The 17339-nt window shown below is 55.4% G+C and overlaps 1 protein-coding gene across 5 annotated transcripts in view; it reads left to right on the forward strand.

Annotated features, from left to right (window-relative positions):
- Positions 1-17339, forward strand: part of LOC105497507 (amyloid beta precursor protein binding family A member 2) — a 236119-nt gene that overhangs the window by 210520 nt on the left and 8260 nt on the right. For 3 of the 5 annotated variants that reach the window (XM_071067207.1, XM_071067209.1, XM_071067208.1), the window contains 7 exons: positions 231-376; positions 1424-1459; positions 5630-5716; positions 8861-9046; positions 12988-13167; positions 14205-14417; positions 15834-15953. In XM_071067207.1, the coding sequence (XP_070923308.1) occupies positions 231-376; positions 1424-1459; positions 5630-5716; positions 8861-9046; positions 12988-13167; positions 14205-14417; positions 15834-15953 (968 nt within the window). Of the gene's footprint in view, positions 1-230; positions 377-1423; positions 1460-5629; positions 5717-8860; positions 9047-11024; positions 12641-12987; positions 13168-14204; positions 14418-15833; positions 15954-17339 lie in introns of those variants that run through there. The other 2 variants (XM_071067210.1, XM_071067211.1) reach the window with 2 other exon arrangements.

Consider the following 17339-nt stretch of genomic DNA (forward strand, 5'->3'; position numbering starts at 1 on the left):
ACCGTTTGTGTAGAGTTTTCTGGCCCACGCGTTGATTTTGTGCGGTTACTTGCAGCACGGGCCAGTGAGGGAAGAGACCGGCCGCCCGTGGCTGGCTGCAGATCGCGATGGTTGGGCCCTTCTGTTTTGCATCCTGGCTGCCGTGTTCCTTGTGCTATGGCCAGGCATGCAAGCCCTTTGTTCAGGGGACTTCTCCTCTAGGAAGACTCTGACTCTGTGCCCTCCTTCAGTTCCAGGGCCCTGTGAACCAGAAGACCTCATCGATGGGATCATCTTTGCTGCCAATTACCTGGGGTCCACCCAGCTGCTGTCAGAACGGAACCCTTCCAAAAACATCAGAATGATGCAAGCGCAGGAGGCCGTCAGCCGGGTCAAGGTAGAGGTGCTTCCAGGGCCCCTCAGGGATGCCCACACACTTTGGGGGGCACTGGTGGGAGGGAATGTGGCGGGGCTTAGGCCCTCTTCCAGCTCTGACTGCACAGCCCTCGGCACAGGGAGCAGGAGTGGCCCAGGTGCCGACGAGGCTGAGGGAGGCTCGCGCCTTGGCCGGGAAGAAGCTAGCTGGGCAGAGGCAACCAGCTCCTTAACAGGAGGCCCACGGAATCCCAGAAATACGACCTTTGAAGATCATCGTTCCAAAGCATTCTAGTCCTAAAACAGTCCCAAATCCCAGTTCCACAGTACGTGTATTTTTAGTGCCATTCGGAGTGCTTCCAGAAAGGGGGGAAAATATATCACGTTTTATTTAAATTCAGAACCTCAAGAAAAACTTTGACCTGCTTGTAGCTCTGAGTGCTCTTTGGATTGTCTGGTTTTTAACATTGGGTGAGCCCGGGCAAGGGGAAGATGAGACCACATCAGCAAAACTAAATGGGGTCGGGGGGAGGGGGCGCAGCCATCTGAGGTCTCAGCTCTCTGAGCAAGACAAGATCTGCAGATGCCCACCAGCCCAGGGGTGAGAAATGGGGACAGCCTCCTCCCCAGCCCTCACCATATACAACCTTCTCTAACAGAAGCAGAGGAGCACCATGAGGCCATCCGGGGTGGGCAGGAGGAAGCCAGGTAACCCAGGGCAGTGCTGAGCCCTGCTGGCCAGTGCCCCTCAGCAGAGGCCTGGCCCTCCCACCCCAGACACTTGCCTGCCTGGAGCTCAGCTTGCCTTCCTGCCGGCAGATGGCATCTTTCCTGTCCTCCGTAGATGGGGTGGTTGGCAGTCATTTTTAGCACTCCAGGGACACCTGTGTGGGCTTCTCTTGGTCAATGTGTGTGCTTGAAGTGGGCAGTGGCTGTCCACCCGTCCCTGCTGGGCTTTGCCAGGCACCAGGCCTGAGTATGGGGGCGTCAACCACCAGAGTGACATAACCTCACACACCTTCCTTCTCTCCGTGCCAACCTGCTTTTATTTTCTCTTCCATGCTCTCAGAGGATGCAGAAGGCTGCTAAGATCAAGAAAAAAGCGGTGTGTAGGGCCTTGAGGCCCTGGGACAGTGTTTGCTTGTGTTCCCATGGCTTGTCCTGGGCGGTGGGGGCCGGGGGGGTTGCCCTGGGTATCCAAATGATGTTGCAAAACAACTTTTCCTCATCCCTTGGTGGGTGAATCTTAGATGTTTGTAAATGAAACCACAGACACTTCAATTTTTTAACCACCCATTTTGGAAGGATTTATTAGTTCCTCTTTCTTAGCATCTCCGATGTTCCTGTTTTACGTGGACATTTTAAATTGATATGACATTTAGTTGATACGGCAGCGTGGTGGGGCTGGAGCCTGGGCCTCCTGTGCAGTATCACTGAATTGTTCTGATAGCTAAAGATTCCTTGCGCTTAATTTACTAAGTCAGGAGGGTGAGTAGTACACTTTGCCCGTGTGGGGCTTTCTTTATTGGAAATGAGTTTTTGGGCTGGGTGCAGTGGCTCACACCTGTAATCCCAGCACTTTGGGAGACAGAGGCAGGAGGATCATTTGAGCCTAGGAGTTTGAGACTGGCCTGGGCAACACAGTGAGACCCCTGTCTCCACAATTTTTTTTTTTTTTTTTTTTTGAGACGGAGTCTTGCTCTGTCGCCCAGGCTGGAGTGCAGTGGCGCGATCTCGGCTCACTGCAAGCTCCGCCTCCCGGGTTCACGCCATTCTCCTGCCTCAGCCTCCCGAGTAGCTGGGACTACAGGCGCCCACAACCGCGCCCGGCTAATTTTTTGTATTTTTAGTAGAGACAGGGTTTCACCATGGTCTCGATCTCCTGACCTTGTGATCCGCCCGCCTCGGCCTCCCAAAGTGCTGGGATTACAGGCGTGAGCCACCGCGCCCAGCCAATTTTTTTTTTTTTTTTTTTTTTAACTAGCCAGGCATGGTGGCACATGCCTGAAGTCCCAGCTGCCTGGGAGGCTGAAGTGGGAGGATCACTTGAGCCTGGGAGGTCGAGGCTGCAGTGATCTGTGTTTGCACCACTGCACTCCAGCCTGGGCGACAGAGTGAGACCCTGTCTCTTAAAGGAAAAAAAAAAAAAAGAAAGAAAAACACGAAAATAAGTGTTGAAACACCGGCAGACTTTTAAAAATGGGTTGACGTTGAGTCATTTGTTTGTCACCTGGTCATTTAGTAAATGCTAGAGCTTTTCCAATCCGCCTCATACAGAAAATACCAAAATAGTTGGTGTCACAAGGCTTGTTGCCCACTGTTTTCTTCTGTTTAAACAGCAGGAGATTTAGTTCCCCCTCCCTGCTTTGAAGTAATGCCATTGTCTGGCGCTGTGGTCAGAAGACCCCATGTGGGGACTCCCTCTTCTGCAGTGAGGCTTTGGTCCACCTAGGACGTCTACTTTGGTCCACCTAGGACGTCTACTTTGGTCCACCTAGGACGTCTACTTTGGTCCACCTAGGACGTCTACTTCTTGCCCAGTGGCGTCTCCTTTGATTCTGCTCAGGAGCAAGGGAACGATGGCGCTCACGCTCCTCTTCCCAGGCTGATTTCCTCTGAGCAAGGCAGAACGTGCCAAACATTGCAGACTTGCAGTTGGGATGTGCTTTTCCCAAAAAAGAGGGGCCCTCGCTTGCAGCCTCCTGGTCCAGCTGGAGCAGGGAGTCCGTACGGACTGCAGCCGGCTTCTGAGACTTGCAGGTCCAGCAATCCTACAGAGTCACTGCCGCCTCTGGAGGGGTTGGTACAGGCAGACCCAGCTCAGAAAGCCCTCTGCGGCCAGCCAGGTGGCCACCTGACTACATTGAATTACGGTTTGTTCTTACTTTTTGGAAAGTGGGATGCTCAGTGTCATTGTTGAAGGCCCCTTTCCTGGCCCGGCCACAGCTGTGCGGATGACTGCAGGTCATGCCCCCCATCCACAGACGTGCCGAGGCCCACCCTGTGGCCTGTTCTCTGGTGTCTGTAGGATCCGTACTGTTGACACCCTCCCTTCTTCCGCCAAGGAGGATGACGGGTGTCCTCTCCCTGCCCTGTTACTGATGGTTTCCGCTCCAGCCTGGGTGGCTTCAGGCTGCCCCTCTTCTCCCATCCAGGGATCCCAGCCTCAGGTTTCCTCCACAATTTTCACTAATGCCAAGGTCCACCTGCAACTTTTCTCACTTACTTCTGGCTTGACCTACTTTTTAGCAAGAGGATTTTGAGCCACAATCCATGAATATAACCTTTAAATGCATGCTGATGCTGAATGTAACCAAATTTTTAAAAACAGAAGAAGTTCCTCCACAGCTGCAGATTGTCAGCTGCACTTCTTTCAACTCCTTTCTCTTTCTAATGAGTTAAAAGCAAAAAAGCCCAAAAGACCCTTTCCCTTGAAAACTGAGCTAAAATACACTTTTATTATTACAATACCGGGCCTCTCTACGACTCAGAATTCTTGAGGAATTGTCAGCAGGGAGATTTCTTATTTCAGATTTTCTGGTGAATAATTAAATCATAGTTTTTGCCGTTTTGAAATGGAAGATAGACCACCCTGGGCTCCCCAGTGACCATGGAGAATTATTCACCTTGGTGGGCAAACTAATAGAACTTGAAATTCATTGCCACTGTGCAGTGGTAATTAGGATTCTTACAAATGTAAAAACCAATGAAAGGCTCTCCTAGTTTGGGGCAGACCCTGAAGAGTTCACTCAGCTCAGAAGAGCCCATGAAACCTGTCTCACAGCCATATGGCAGGCATGCTACAGTGGCTACAGGTGATGAATGAGGCCATTTGTGGGGCACATCTCTTGGCTTCTCCGTCATTGTGAGGACAGCACTCAGGCCAGCCCCAGGGCTCAGTCTCCCAAGGCCACTGTGGGGTGGACATGATGGTGACTGTTTAAATCAGAAGGAAAGGCTGACATTTTCATTCAGCTCCTCTGAAAATGTCTTCCCCATTTCTTAAGGATACTTAGAATCCCAAATCCAGGAAATGTAGCCTGAGTCTATAAATTCCACAGGGGTTGGCCAGAGGGGCCCTGCTTGCCACTGACAGGAGGGGCTGTGGCGACAGACCCAGGCATCCCACCCCATCTCGGTCAAGCTCCTGGCGGCCGACCCTCCTCCCTCCTGGTTGCCTCTTACAGACTGCCTCAAGAACTCACACTTAGCTAGGTGACGCGGCCGGTGGCATGCAGGCAGATTCCTGATGGCCAGTAGCATTTCCTTCTACGTAGACTCGGGATAAAATTGCTGAGCCTTCCTTCCAGTTATTACTTTTTACATTGACAGATAAAATTGTATTTACTGTGTACAACATAATATTTTGGAGTATATACACATTGTGAAATGACTACATCTAGCTAATTCACATGTGCATTACATCACATAGTTATAATTTTTGTAATGAGAACACTACATTCATTATCTTAGCAATTTTTAAGAATATGAAATATTCTTAACAGTAGTCACCACGATGCACAATAGATCTCTGGAACTCATTTCTCCTGTCTAGCAGGAGCTCTGTGTCCGTGGACCAATACTTCCCCCTTCACTCCTTTTGCCCAGCCCCTGGTAACCACCATGCAGCTCTCTACTTCTACTGTGAGATTGACATTTGTAGATTCCACCTGAGCGAGATAGAGATCGTGCAGTATGTATCTTTCTGTGCCTGGCCGATTTCACTACACAGTGTGTCCTCTGGGGTCATCCATGTGTTGGAAATGACACGGCTTCTTCTTTGTGAAGGCTGAGTAGGCCTCCAGCGTGTCTGCCGCCACATTTCTTTATCCATTCCTCGTGAATAGACATTGGGTTGATCCCATGTCTTGGCTGCTGTGGATGGTGCTGCCGTGAGCATGGGAGTGCAGGTGTCTCCCAGACATGCTGATTGCACTTCCTTTGGAAATATGCCCAGCAGTGGGATTGCTGGATCACAGGGTGGTTGTAGCTTGAAGTTTTTGAGGAACTGCCATACTATTCTCCACAGCAGCTGCACTAATTCACACCCTCCCACAGTGTACCAGGGTTCCCCTTCCTCCACCCCACGCCAAGGCTGCTTTTTATCTTTTTGATAAAAGCCATTCCGACGGATATCAAATGATATATTGTTGTGGTTTTAATTTGGATTTATCTGGTGATTAGGGATGTTGAGCATTTCGTCATAATGCTATTTGCATGTCCTCTATTCCGAGTTGGTTTTTAGATTTTAACAGCATCCACTGTCTTTTCTTAGAATTCTGAGGGGGATGCCCAGACACTGACGGAAGTGGACCTCTTCATTTCCACCCAGAGGATCAAGGTTTTAAATGCAGACACGCAGGTAAGCGTTAAAGGCAGTTGTTCAAAATCAGGTAAACTCCTAAGTTCAACTCCTTCTTGTCCCATGATATAGGCCGTGGTTCTCAGCAGCTTCTCTCCTGTGCCCTCTGCTCCCATCAACCCAAAGCCCATAGCTCGGGCTGCAGGAGGAGCAAGGAGCGCACAGCAGGTAGCAGTTGTGCTGGCGTCACCCCAGGGCTCTGCAGGCGGGAGGTGGGTGGGAAGACCTGCTGGGTCTTCCCCTGCTCCGCAGTCCCGGGGAGCCTGACCTCTGGAGACAGAGGAGGCAGCAGCCCCCACTGTGTGGCTCACACTGCAGCCCACCACTCCCAACCCCAGCGCCGTGCCCCGACCACCCTCCAGGTCCTCACACACCCAGATGCGGGCATGGTGGTGCCCTTCCTTGTCACATGTGTGTCCTGTGTCCAGGCTTGCGCCTTGTCCCACTGATCTTTGTGTCCTGCACCCCCCTATCCTGGAACCAGCCCCCTCCTGGAGCCTGGCACTTGGTGAAAACTCAGGGAGACAGGTGCCAGGGCTCAGGCACTGGGCGTGCAGCACTGCACAGCCTTGGACTTCATTTTCGGATCTTTTGTGGGCAGACCATCTGGACTAGATCCCCCTCCCACCCTCCAAGCCCCACGCCTCATCACCCACCTGTGCTGGGGGGCCTCAAGACCACCGCAGGCTGGATGGTTTCGGAGGACTGACAGGACTCCACACACTCACAGCTGAGATTGATTGCAGCAGACAGCTCCAGAGCGGAACTGGCAAAGTGGGTGCGGGCTTCCAGAGCCCTCCCCGCAGTCACACAGGACACACTGAACCCCCTGGCAAGGGGCTGTGACAAGAGAGTGAAGTGGTGTCTACCAGGGAAGCTCACAGACACTCAGCCCAAGGTGTTTACTGGGAGCTGGTCACATAGGTACCCTCTGCCTGGCAGCTACCAAAATTCCAGACTCCCAGGGGGAAAAGAGGTGTCCAGCCTAGACCACGTTGTTTGCACAAAGGGTTTAGGCAAGAGGAACCATGTTTGTCAGTTCGGGTGCTGGGACCCCTCCTGAGATCCACGTTCCCAGATGCCAGAGAGGGCCAGCCTTGCAGGCGGGCCTTTCTGGGGACAGCAGCTAGGCCTGCCCCGGTAACTCTTCTTGCCAGTGTGCATGGAGGGCGGTGCCACACCCTTGCCAGTGTGCCTGGAGGGCGGTGCCACACCCTTGCCAGTGTGCCTGGAGGGCGGTGCCACACCCTTGCCAGTGTGCATGGAGGGCGGTGCCACACCCTTGCCAGTGTGCATGGAGGGCGGTACCACACCCAGAGTGGGAGGATGGGCCGGGGATTGAAGCTGGGCTGCATCCTCTAGAGCTGTATAGCCTTAAACAAGTTCCTGAACATCTCTGAGCCTCCTCATACCCACAGCCCCAACTGAAAGAGTAACTCTTCTGATGGATCCTGTAAAGGAGAGATAAGAAACCCCCTAGCTTGGCCCAGTTTAGGGCTCCCTGCACTGGCCTCTTCTCCCTTCCCTTCCTTTCCCCTCTGAATCTTTGGATTCTGAACAGGGCATGCACATTAAATCTGTTGAGGCAGAGGAGCTGGAGAGGAGGGAACAGGTAAGAGAGACTGGGAAGGCCAAAGTAGCCAGTCAGGGCAGGAGAGCAGATGCGGCCATGTTGGTCGGCAGTCTCTGTCTGTGAGGAGGAGGAGGAGGGATCTGCCACTGATAGGAGCTGGGGAAGAAACATGTTTCTGACACCTGGGGATTGATGCAGGCATTTATGACAGTGACAGAAATCAGGAGATGCTGAAGAGCCACTCTAGCTGTTTCAGTGTCCCTCCCTGGAAGGTGACTCTTGTGGTTATGAAACACCCTCATGGCTTTGGCCAGAAAAAACGTCAGCTGCAGAGACAAAGGTGAAGCAGCATCCGCTGCAAAGTGGATTCTGTGAGGAAGAAATGAGGTCCAGAGGTTGCAGAAACACTCAAGTTTCTTTTGTGAACAGAGGACAAAAGCATAAAAGACCAGTGGATTAATTTTTCTGAGCTTTGTGTGCAGTCTTGTTAGGTAGGGGTTGTGGGCAAGATGCTGGCTGGAGATTCCTGTCCAAGGACAAAAGCCATGAAGAGTCATGGGCCTGCCAGAGGCCGAGGGAATTCAAGTCAGGTGGGCTACTTTGGTGTCTCCTGACCCAGGCCCAGGCTGCTTGGGTTCCCTGGGAAGAGCTCATTGAGTGACAAACATTGGCCTTGATGCTTTCCTCTTCTGCACGGCAGGAAGGCCAGGCCAGGCCAGGCCACTCCTGGGCCCATATGGGAGAGCACCTTGTTCAGGAGGGACCCTTCTCCAGAGCCATGAGTGGCTTCTCATCTGGGAGCAAATGGGTTTCACTATATGGCAAGCCCCTGCTCCAGCAGAGACAGCCCGAGAGCTCACCTGACATCATGCCTCCCTGGGTTCCACACAGTCCATTTGGGAAACTGGGACTGAGATGCGGGCAGAGTGACTTTGACTGTGAACCAGTACCCTAAAACGCTCTGTTAACTAGGGCCGTGGTTCTCAACCAGCGTGATTTTTGTCCCCCAGGGGACATTTAGCAATGGCTGGAAATAATTTATGTTCTCACACTTGGGAAGGGGGAGGTGCTACTGGCATCTCCTGGGTAGAGGCTTGGAATGCTCCTAACACCTTGCAGTGCACGTGACAGCCCTCCACAATAAAGAATGGTCCGGCCCCAAATGTCAGGAGAATCAGGGTTGCAAAACCCGAATAATTGGAGTGCTTTTTTTTTTTTTTGAGATGGAATTTTGCTCTTGTTGCCCAGACTGGAGTGCAGTGGCGCGATCTCGGCTCGATGCATCCTCTGCCTTCCGGGTTCAAGCGATTCTCCTGCCTCAGCCTCCCGAGTATCTGGGATTATAGGCACCTGCCACCACGCCCAACTATTTTTTTTTTTTTTTAGTAGAGACAGTGTTTCACCATGTTGGCCAGGCTGGTCTTGACCTCCTGACCTCAGGTGATCCACCTGCCTCGGCCTCCCAAAGTGCTAGGATTACAGGCTTGAGCCACCGCACCTGGCCCTGTTGTGCTTTTTAATGGCTTGTCCCAGTAGTGTTTCCTGACGTGGCACTGTCTCCCTCCTGACAGGAAACCATGATGGACCACGCCTTGCGTACCATCTCCTACATCGCCGACATTGGGAACATTGTGGTGCTGATGGCCAGACGCCGCATGCCCCGGTCAGCCTCTCAGGACTGCATCGAGACCACACCCGGGGCCCAGGAAGGCAAGAAGCAGTATAAGATGATCTGCCATGTGTTCGAATCAGAGGATGTAAGTAAACTCTTGCCAGGGCACTCCCCTCCCAAGGTTCACAGCCCAGGGCAGCTCCAGAATCCAGGCACTGTGGACACCACCCTCAGGTGGAAACCCTCCGTGCCGTTATTGACGTTTCCAGTGGATGAGTGATCTTTTGCATACTCTTTGGGTTTGCAAAGATAGTGAACACAGTCTTATTCTACTTCTTGAAACAGGTTCTTCAGGAGCTGTTATAAATTGAGCCATGGTTAAATATATGAGGGAGCTGTTTGAAGAAATCCCTTTACAAAACATTTTCTCTACTCAAAATGAATCTTTGCGTAACTTTTGTTATTAAAATGCCAATTTTCGCATGGCCCTGGCATGCTGTATGAAGAAGGCACATCTGCACATGAGGCTTAGTTCTGCCTTTGCGTGTGGTATGTCTTCCGAGCAAGGACAAAGTGATTCTGAAGTATAAGATACCAAAGACTCGGCCGGGCGCGGTGGCTCAAGCCTGTAATCCCAGCACTTTGGGAGGCCGAGGCGGGCGGATCACGAGGTCAGGAGATCGAGACCATCCTGGCTAACACGGTGAAACCCCGTCTCTACTAAAAATACAAAAAATAAACTAGCCGGGCGTGGTGGCGGGCGCCTGTAGTCCCAGCTACTCGGGAGGCTGAGGCAGGAGAATGGTGTAAACCCGGGAGGCGGAGCTTGCAGTGAGCTGAGATCCGGCCACTGCACTCCAGCCTGGGCGACAGAGCAAGACTCCGTCTCAAAAAAAAAAAAAAAAAAAGATACCAAAGACTCAGGAAAAGATCACAAGCCCTTTGGCTCCCTTCTTGGGCTGGAGAAGAGCATTGTTTTTAGCCTGGAGGGGGACAGAGGGACTGAGGAAGGAGCAGCAGGGCCAAGAGGGGAACTCGGAGAGGAACTGTCCTTCCTGGAGGCTAATCTTACTCACAGACCAGCAGCGGGGCTGCTGGTGAGCCAATTTTGTGGCTGTTGCCAGAGTGAAGTTTTAAGAAATGATCTATGGCTGGGCACTGTAGCTCATCATGCCTGTAATCCCAACACTTTTGGGAGGCCGAGGTGGGTGGATCACCTGAGGTCAGGAGTTCAAAACCAACCTGGCCAACATTGTGAAACCCCGTCTCTACTAAATATACAAAAAATCAGCCAAGCATGGTGGCGCGTGCCTGTAATCCCACTTGGGAGGCTGAGGCCAGAGAATTGCTTGAACCCGGGAGGCGGAGGTTGCAGTGAGCTGAGATCGCACCATTGCACTCCAGCCTGGGTGACAAGAGTGAAACTCTGTCTCAAAAAAAAAAAAAAATCTATCCTTCATGGGCAGTTGGCCAGGGCATTCTTTTTCACATAAGGACTTGAGGGTGTCTCAGGACCTGGGCAATAGGGAAGGGTCCCCATATTGTCATGATCCTGACATACGGCATGGGAACTGAAGACAGGGTTCAAACCTGTGGCTGGCGCAGTCATCTGCTTCCTAAGAAGCTGGGTCCACTTGAAATGCTTCACGCAATGGCAGATTTACAGGGGGAAGAGGGCATTTCAACAGCGCACTCACACATTCCTTCCACCGCTACACGGAGACCCCCCGACACCTGGATGGGCATTTCTGTGTGACTGAGGGCTGAGGATGTCTGAGAGACCTGGCACGGGCGTGGGCCACAGGTGCTGGCGGAATGAGGCCAGGGGCAGGCCCGGTGGCGAAGGGTGGCAGTTGGTGAGAGTTTCCGAGGGGCACTGAGAGCCCCCCAGGTGCAGCCGATGCGGAGGGTTAAAGCCAGGGGATGCCCTATTGGGTAGATGAGGTGAGGCTGAGAGACGGGGTGGATGAGGCCCAGGGTGGTCCTGCCCGCACAGCAGCCTCCCTGTCCCCACCTCTCCAGCGCCTGAAGGCTCTGCCCACCGCCTACCTACAGGAGGCCGCTTGAGCCCTTGGGTGGGGCCTGGGCTGGACTCCTGGCCTCATAGCAGTGAACTCCCACAGGCTTGGCTGCGAGCTGGGGCTGGCAGGGCGACCCCTTCTCTGAAGCGCCAGCCGCAGAGCGAGCCCCCTGAACCCCACACCTCCCAGGAGGCAGCCGGGACCCGGAATGGAGGCGGCGGCTGGCTGCACACCAGCGGGCCTGATGACGCCTGGAGGAGGCGCAGCCCCGCAGAGCCGGCTCCTGGGCTTGGAGCTTCCGCGGGGGCGGAGGATGTCGTCCAAGGGGAGGAAGAATGGGGGTGGCCCAAGGGAGACCAAGTGGAGTCCAAGGGCCGTGGGTGGTGGAGCTGGGTTTCCGGAGCTCCCGTGCTCTCAGGCCGCCCTTCCCAGCCAGGTGGCAGCATCAGGCGGAGACAGAAGCAGAGGCTTGGGGGCCGCCCTGCGCCCCGGAACGCTGAGATCCCGGGTGGGTGGGGCAGGGACCCCCCGCCACCCTACACTTCTCCCGGAGGCCCGACCCTTTCCTGCGCGGGCGCTGCCCCCGACCTCCCGCTGAGCCCCATCAGCTCGCCAACTCCGCAGGCCAGCCCGGCGGCGCCATCTGGCGGTCCCCGGGCATCGCGCCCCCAGCCGGGTCTGGCAGCGGCAGAGACCCTGGGCGTGGGAACCGGCAAGTCCTAGAAACCACTTAGGGCCCGTCAGGGAGGGCAGTTCCACGCCTGCTGGAGGGAAGGTCGCCTGCTGCGCGCTTCTAATCCCGCCCAGCTTGCCTTTCCCAATGCGTGCATTCATCTGCTGCTCTTACATGCTGCCACGTGGAGAGTGGGAAGGGAATTGAGGCCAAAGCCCTTATTTCACCTGTTTAGGGATCCTGTTGAGTAGGAGTTTGCTGGGGGCGCCCGTGCAGAACCCCCTTGAGGGCAGCTGGGGAGGCAGGTGAGGAGCAGGACAGAGCATAAGGAGGGCCTCACACAGCCCAGAGCCTGGCGGGCGGCCCGCTGTGGGCTGAGACGTCATCGAGGTCGCCAAGAACCCCACCACACTCCCGCGGCTGCACAGCTGCCAGCCTGCTTGGTGACCTCCGGGAACTCAGTACAGCTCTCACCTCCCACTGTCAACTGTCTGCGCCCCAGCAGGCGACCCGCCAGGCCCTGAGTGCTGTTTCAATGTCCAGGCCTCTGCCATGTCAGAGTGGGTGATCTCCATTGAAGCAGCTCAGTGGAAGTAGAAAGAAGCCACGTGCTCCGTAGGGGCTGTGTGGAGTCCCAGGTCTCATGTCTTGCAGGCCTGGCCTGGCACAGCCACATGTCCCTAGTGGGCACTGGGTTCTGTTGCTACCAATAAATATATGCAGGGTAGACAACTAGCAGCATGATGCTCCCAGAAAACACACTGAAAGTCCATTTTCGGCATAGGATGAGTGGAAAGAAAATACAGATGGGGCTGGGTGCAGTGGCTCACACCTGCAATGCCAGCACTTTGAGAGGCCAAGACAGGAGGATCATTTGTGTCCAGGAGTTTGAGACCAGCCTGGGCAATATGGCAAGACCCCCATCTCTACAAGAAACAGTTTTTAATTAGCTGGATGTGGTTGTGCTCACCTGCATTCCCGCTCCAGTCTGGGCAGCAGAGCCAGACCTCATCTCAAAAAAAAAAAAAAAAAAAAAAAAGCAAAAGTATGACATGTAATCAATAATTCATTATTGTCCTAGACTTTGTTTGAAACAGCTTTGACCTGGAGCATCTGGGCCATGCCACAGCTTAGGCAGGGATAGTCAGGAGCAGACCCTTCAGGGTTCAGGGCAACACGGGGGTTCACTCACGGTGGGGTGCTGGTGGGAGACAGCCTTCACCAGATGAGGGAGGGCCCCCAGTTTCTTTCTTGTTCTTCTAAGCTGGAACAAGGGCCCCCTTGAAGGCTTACGGGTGCATCCTGCACCCAGCCCTGCCGCAGCCCCTGTTGAGGAGGCCGCGGGGAGCCTGTGCCGCATGCCTGTCTCCAGCAGGCCTGCCCTCTGCGCAGGCCCAGCTCATCGCCCAGTCCATCGGCCAGGCCTTCAGCGTGGCCTACCAGGAGTTCCTGCGAGCCAATGGCATCAACCCCGAAGACCTGAGCCAGAAGGAGTACAGCGATATCATCAACACCCAGGAGATGTACAACGACGACCTCATCCACTTCTCCAACTCGGAGAACTGCAAGGAGGTAAGCCATGCCCACCGGCCTCAGGGAGGCCACGTTTGCCAGCTTCTGCTCCCTGAGCTCCTGCAGAGCGAGCCTTCCCGGGGTCCTCACGCACACCCTTGCCTTCCGTCAGACTCGAGTGGGGCCCGGAATGTGCACCTCGCTCCTGCCTTCCAGCTGAGCGCTTGCGTGTGAAATGAGGTGTTCGTAACAAAGAAGCTGATTACAGTCGGCTTTAATGACCTCGAAAATGTGCCTTTTAATGCTGCTATTATCAACCGGCGCTCAGCACCCGGGAGATATTTCTGAAAAGCACGTGGCATCTCTAAAGGGAGCTTGGGTGCTCTGGCAGGGGAGGCTAGAAACCACCAGTAGCAGAGGCCTTAGCTGGTCCCAGTGGCTTCCCCCAGGGGACTTTGGAAAGTTCTTATGGGCAGAGAGGAGCAAATACCCTGGGGATGGCCCGTACCTTGACTGTTTGTTAAAGGGCTGAATTGTTCTGTCTGCGGTGGATGAGTGGATGGCCTCTGCTGCTTGTTGAATGGGTGAATGCGTGATCCTGGTTTCTTGCTGAAGACATTCCAGGCAGTTTCCGAAACAGTGACCTTTGAGAGGAAGTAAAAGTAGAAGGACTTTTCCAACAAGAGTGAAGGCCGGGGGCAGGCTATGGGTGCTGGAGTCTGAGAGCCTTCCTCTGGCCTCTGTGGGTGTGGTGGGGTGGAAGGAGCAGGAACCAGGACACTGGAGCCCTGCTTGGGGTGGGAAGGTCAGTGTTGGGCATGGGTAGGGATGGAGTCAATGCCGGGCATGGGTGGGGATGGGGGTCTGTACTTCCAGGTTCCCAGGATTGCTGGGTGGACCCCAGGGAGGCATGGGAGCCAGAGTGGGGTGGGCAGGGCCTCTAGCCCAAGACATCTCCTGTATGAGATGAGCCAGCCTTGGATCCCATGGCAGGGTGGAATGTGCTGGGACAGGGTCAGCCTCATCCTTCTGTGGGTCCTTGGCAGAGGCCCCAGTCCCTGCCACCAGCCCCTCTCACACTGCTGATCCCTTTGCAGCTGCAGCTGGAGAAGCACAAGGGCGAGATCCTGGGCGTGGTGGTGGTGGAGTCAGGCTGGGGCTCCATCCTGCCCACGGTGATCCTGGCCAACATGATGAATGGCGGCCCGGCCGCCCGCTCAGGGAAGCTGAGCATCGGGGACCAGATCATGTCCATCAATGGCACCAGCCTGGTGGGGCTGCCGCTCGCCACCTGCCAAGGCATCATCAAGGTGGGCACCCTGGGACCCTCCGCCCAGGGGTCACCTCAGCCCTGCCCCACTTGATCCCCACTTTGCTGCAATCCACACTTCACCCACGGTGAAACTGAGGGCCAGGGAGACTCACCCAGTGATTGGTTGATGATGGCATCAAAATTTGAACTCAAGACCATTCCCCATGTCTGAATCAGAGGTGGCCCCGGGCTGCCCTGGGGTGGGAGGGGAGGGGTTGTCTGAGCCCTGTATCAAGCCATGTGGCCCTGGGCAAGGGCCCAACGACCAGTGAGTATACAGTGACCAGCTTATCCTGTTTTGCCTGGGGCTTTGCCAGGTTAGCACTGAAAGTCCCACTTCCGGGAAACCCCTTCGGTGCTCTTGGGCTGGGGAGGTGGGGCACCCTGCATGGGTTGAGTTCTGGGACACAGGTTCCCTTAAGTAAGGAGGCCACCTTGACCGTCAGACTCGTGAGCTTGCAGCTTTGGGAGGTGCTGCCTGTCGCTGTCAGGGGCCAGGCAGAAGGGTCACCGGCAGGTGGGGTGGGGGCCTTCACACTGACCACTTGCGGAGGAGTGGGCTCTGCCTGCTGCTGGCGACTCCTGTGACCCAGCTGTGGCCTGGCCCCCAGCCCTCTGTGGCATGTTCCTCCCCACCCTGCTGTGGTCTTGGTGCTGGAGACAACAGCGTCCTCCTCTCTGTTCAGCGTGAGAGATGAAGAGAGATGAAGGGCATTCCCCAGGCCAGAGCATCTCATAGACTGGCTCTCGGAGCTCGCCCGGCAGAGCTTCTGCCCGATGGGCAGCCACACAGACATGGGAGAGGCCTCTGCCAGCGAGGTCTCAGCAGCCGAGGTCCCCACTCCCAGGGCTGCAGCTCCCAGGTGGAGGCTTGGGTTCCTCCCCATGCCTCTTCAACCCCACTGGACCCCAGCGGCCTGGTGCACCCGCTTCCTCACTCAGAGATTTGCTGCGCAATCACTCCCTGCCCTGCAGGAGGTCATCCTTGGAGGGCATTGGGTTTTGAGGAAGGTGTCCCCACATTCTTCCGTAGGAAACTCTCCTGAATCTGGCATGATGATGGCCCCCTCGACACCCTGAGGGTGAACTGGTGCCAGGCGCATTGGTTCTGCCCAGTGGCACTCAGAGCCTGGGCTCACTCCTGCAGCGGCTCATCTTCCCCAGGGCAGAGGTGCCCTGAGCATGGTGGGAAAGAGGGCGCAGTGCCGCCCTGGAAACCTGGCAGCTCTGGGAAGGGCCAGAGCGAGGCTCGTCCTCACTGCACAGAGGGGCTACCGAGGCTGAGAGGGGACTGCCTGCCTCACCCAGTGTGCGTTCTCACTGCCCCCAGCCTCCGCCCTGCCAGCCTCACCCATCCTGGGTCAGGCTTGATGTCTAAGGCCCAGCCTTTGACTCCTATCCCCATGCTCTGCAGGGCCTGAAGAACCAGACACAGGTGAAGCTCAACATCGTCAGCTGTCCTCCGGTCACCACGGTCCTCATCAAGCGGCCAGACCTCAAGTACCAGCTGGGCTTCAGTGTGCAGAATGGCATTGTGAGTCCCCTCCTCCTGCCCTGGGCCGCCACCACCGCTGCAGGGCCCAGGGAGGGAGAGCAGCTCCCATCTGATGGGGCGGCTATGCCTGGCAGCCTGGCAGGACCTGGCCCATGGGTGCAGCTGCCCACAGCCAGGCCACCCGGGACAGGAACTTTCCATGGCTCTTTGGGAGGTCTTGGGTAGAAGGGGAGGGCCAGGGCATGGCCGTGGATTGGGCCCCTGCAGCCTTTCCCAGGTGCCCTTGTCCCCACAGTGGCTGTCGCCTGCTTTGGAGGGAGGGCAGCAGGCTTCGCCAGCACGGTGGCTTGGACACAAGCAGTCGTGGCATCAGTTACTGTGCTCAACAAACAGATGCTCGCTCGTTCATCCATTCGTGTACTCATTCACTTGTTCACGCAGCCGTTCAGCAGACATCTGTGAAGTGCCTGCTCTGTGTTAGGCGTTGCGCCAGGCAATGGGAAGCCTGGAGTGCTGCCTGGAGGAGGTGATGCTGGGCTTGAGTGTGGTTCTGGCCAAAAGCCTGTGCCAGTTCCCCGGGCCAAAGTTCTTTAGCCCAGAGTTTCCACCCTCTCATTGACCTGCGTTTGGCCGGAATTCTCGTTCCTTTGTTTTCCCTTCTGCAAAAGACCCAGAGGGGAGAGATGTGGCCACTAAATGGAATAAAGAAGAAAAGGGCTGGCAATACCCAAATTGTTTAAACCAGCCCTGAGTGTGAGGCAGCGTAGCAGGAGGGGCATCGCGGGCTGGGGTGGAGTGGCATGGAGGCGACGGGGAGGACGTGTGTCCACCCACAGCCACAGAGGAAAGACAGTGGGAGAACATTCTAGAAGGACTACCAAATCTTCTCCATTGTTTTCTGGTGAAGCAGCATGGAGGGGTATACCCACCGTCAGGGTGGAGTCACAGGGCTTGGGCTCAGGGCCCATCTCTGACCCTGCTGTGTTAGAGCAAATTTGCTCCTATGAAAAAGATTCCACAAATCTTCATATTACTGAGAGCTGACTGCTTATTCGTGCTGCAGTCTGATTTGCAGGAGGCGCGGTGGGGGTGAGCTTCACTCCACAGAGCCACTCAGGGGCCCAGGCTCTGCCCTCAGCTGGGCTTCCGCAGCCCCCACTGGGAGCTCAGAAGACCTTGAAGGTTTTCAGGACCAGGGCAGAAGTGGCCCTTGTCATTTCTGCCCACAGCCCACTGGCCAGATAGCTCAGCCACAGACCCATGGGAAGCGGGGGCCAGCCGGCGCCCAGAACGAAGAGGGACAGGGCATCGCCAGTGTCAGCCATACCTTCCCGGCTGTGTGACCCTCGGCAAGTCACTTAACACTCACTGGATTCCCCTCAAAAGGTGCTTGTGAAGATCAGCAGAGAAAATCCATAACGTACC

This window comes from Macaca nemestrina, chromosome 7, assembly GCF_043159975.1.
Source record: "Macaca nemestrina isolate mMacNem1 chromosome 7, mMacNem.hap1, whole genome shotgun sequence".
Classification (NCBI taxonomy): domain Eukaryota; kingdom Metazoa; phylum Chordata; class Mammalia; order Primates; family Cercopithecidae; genus Macaca; species Macaca nemestrina.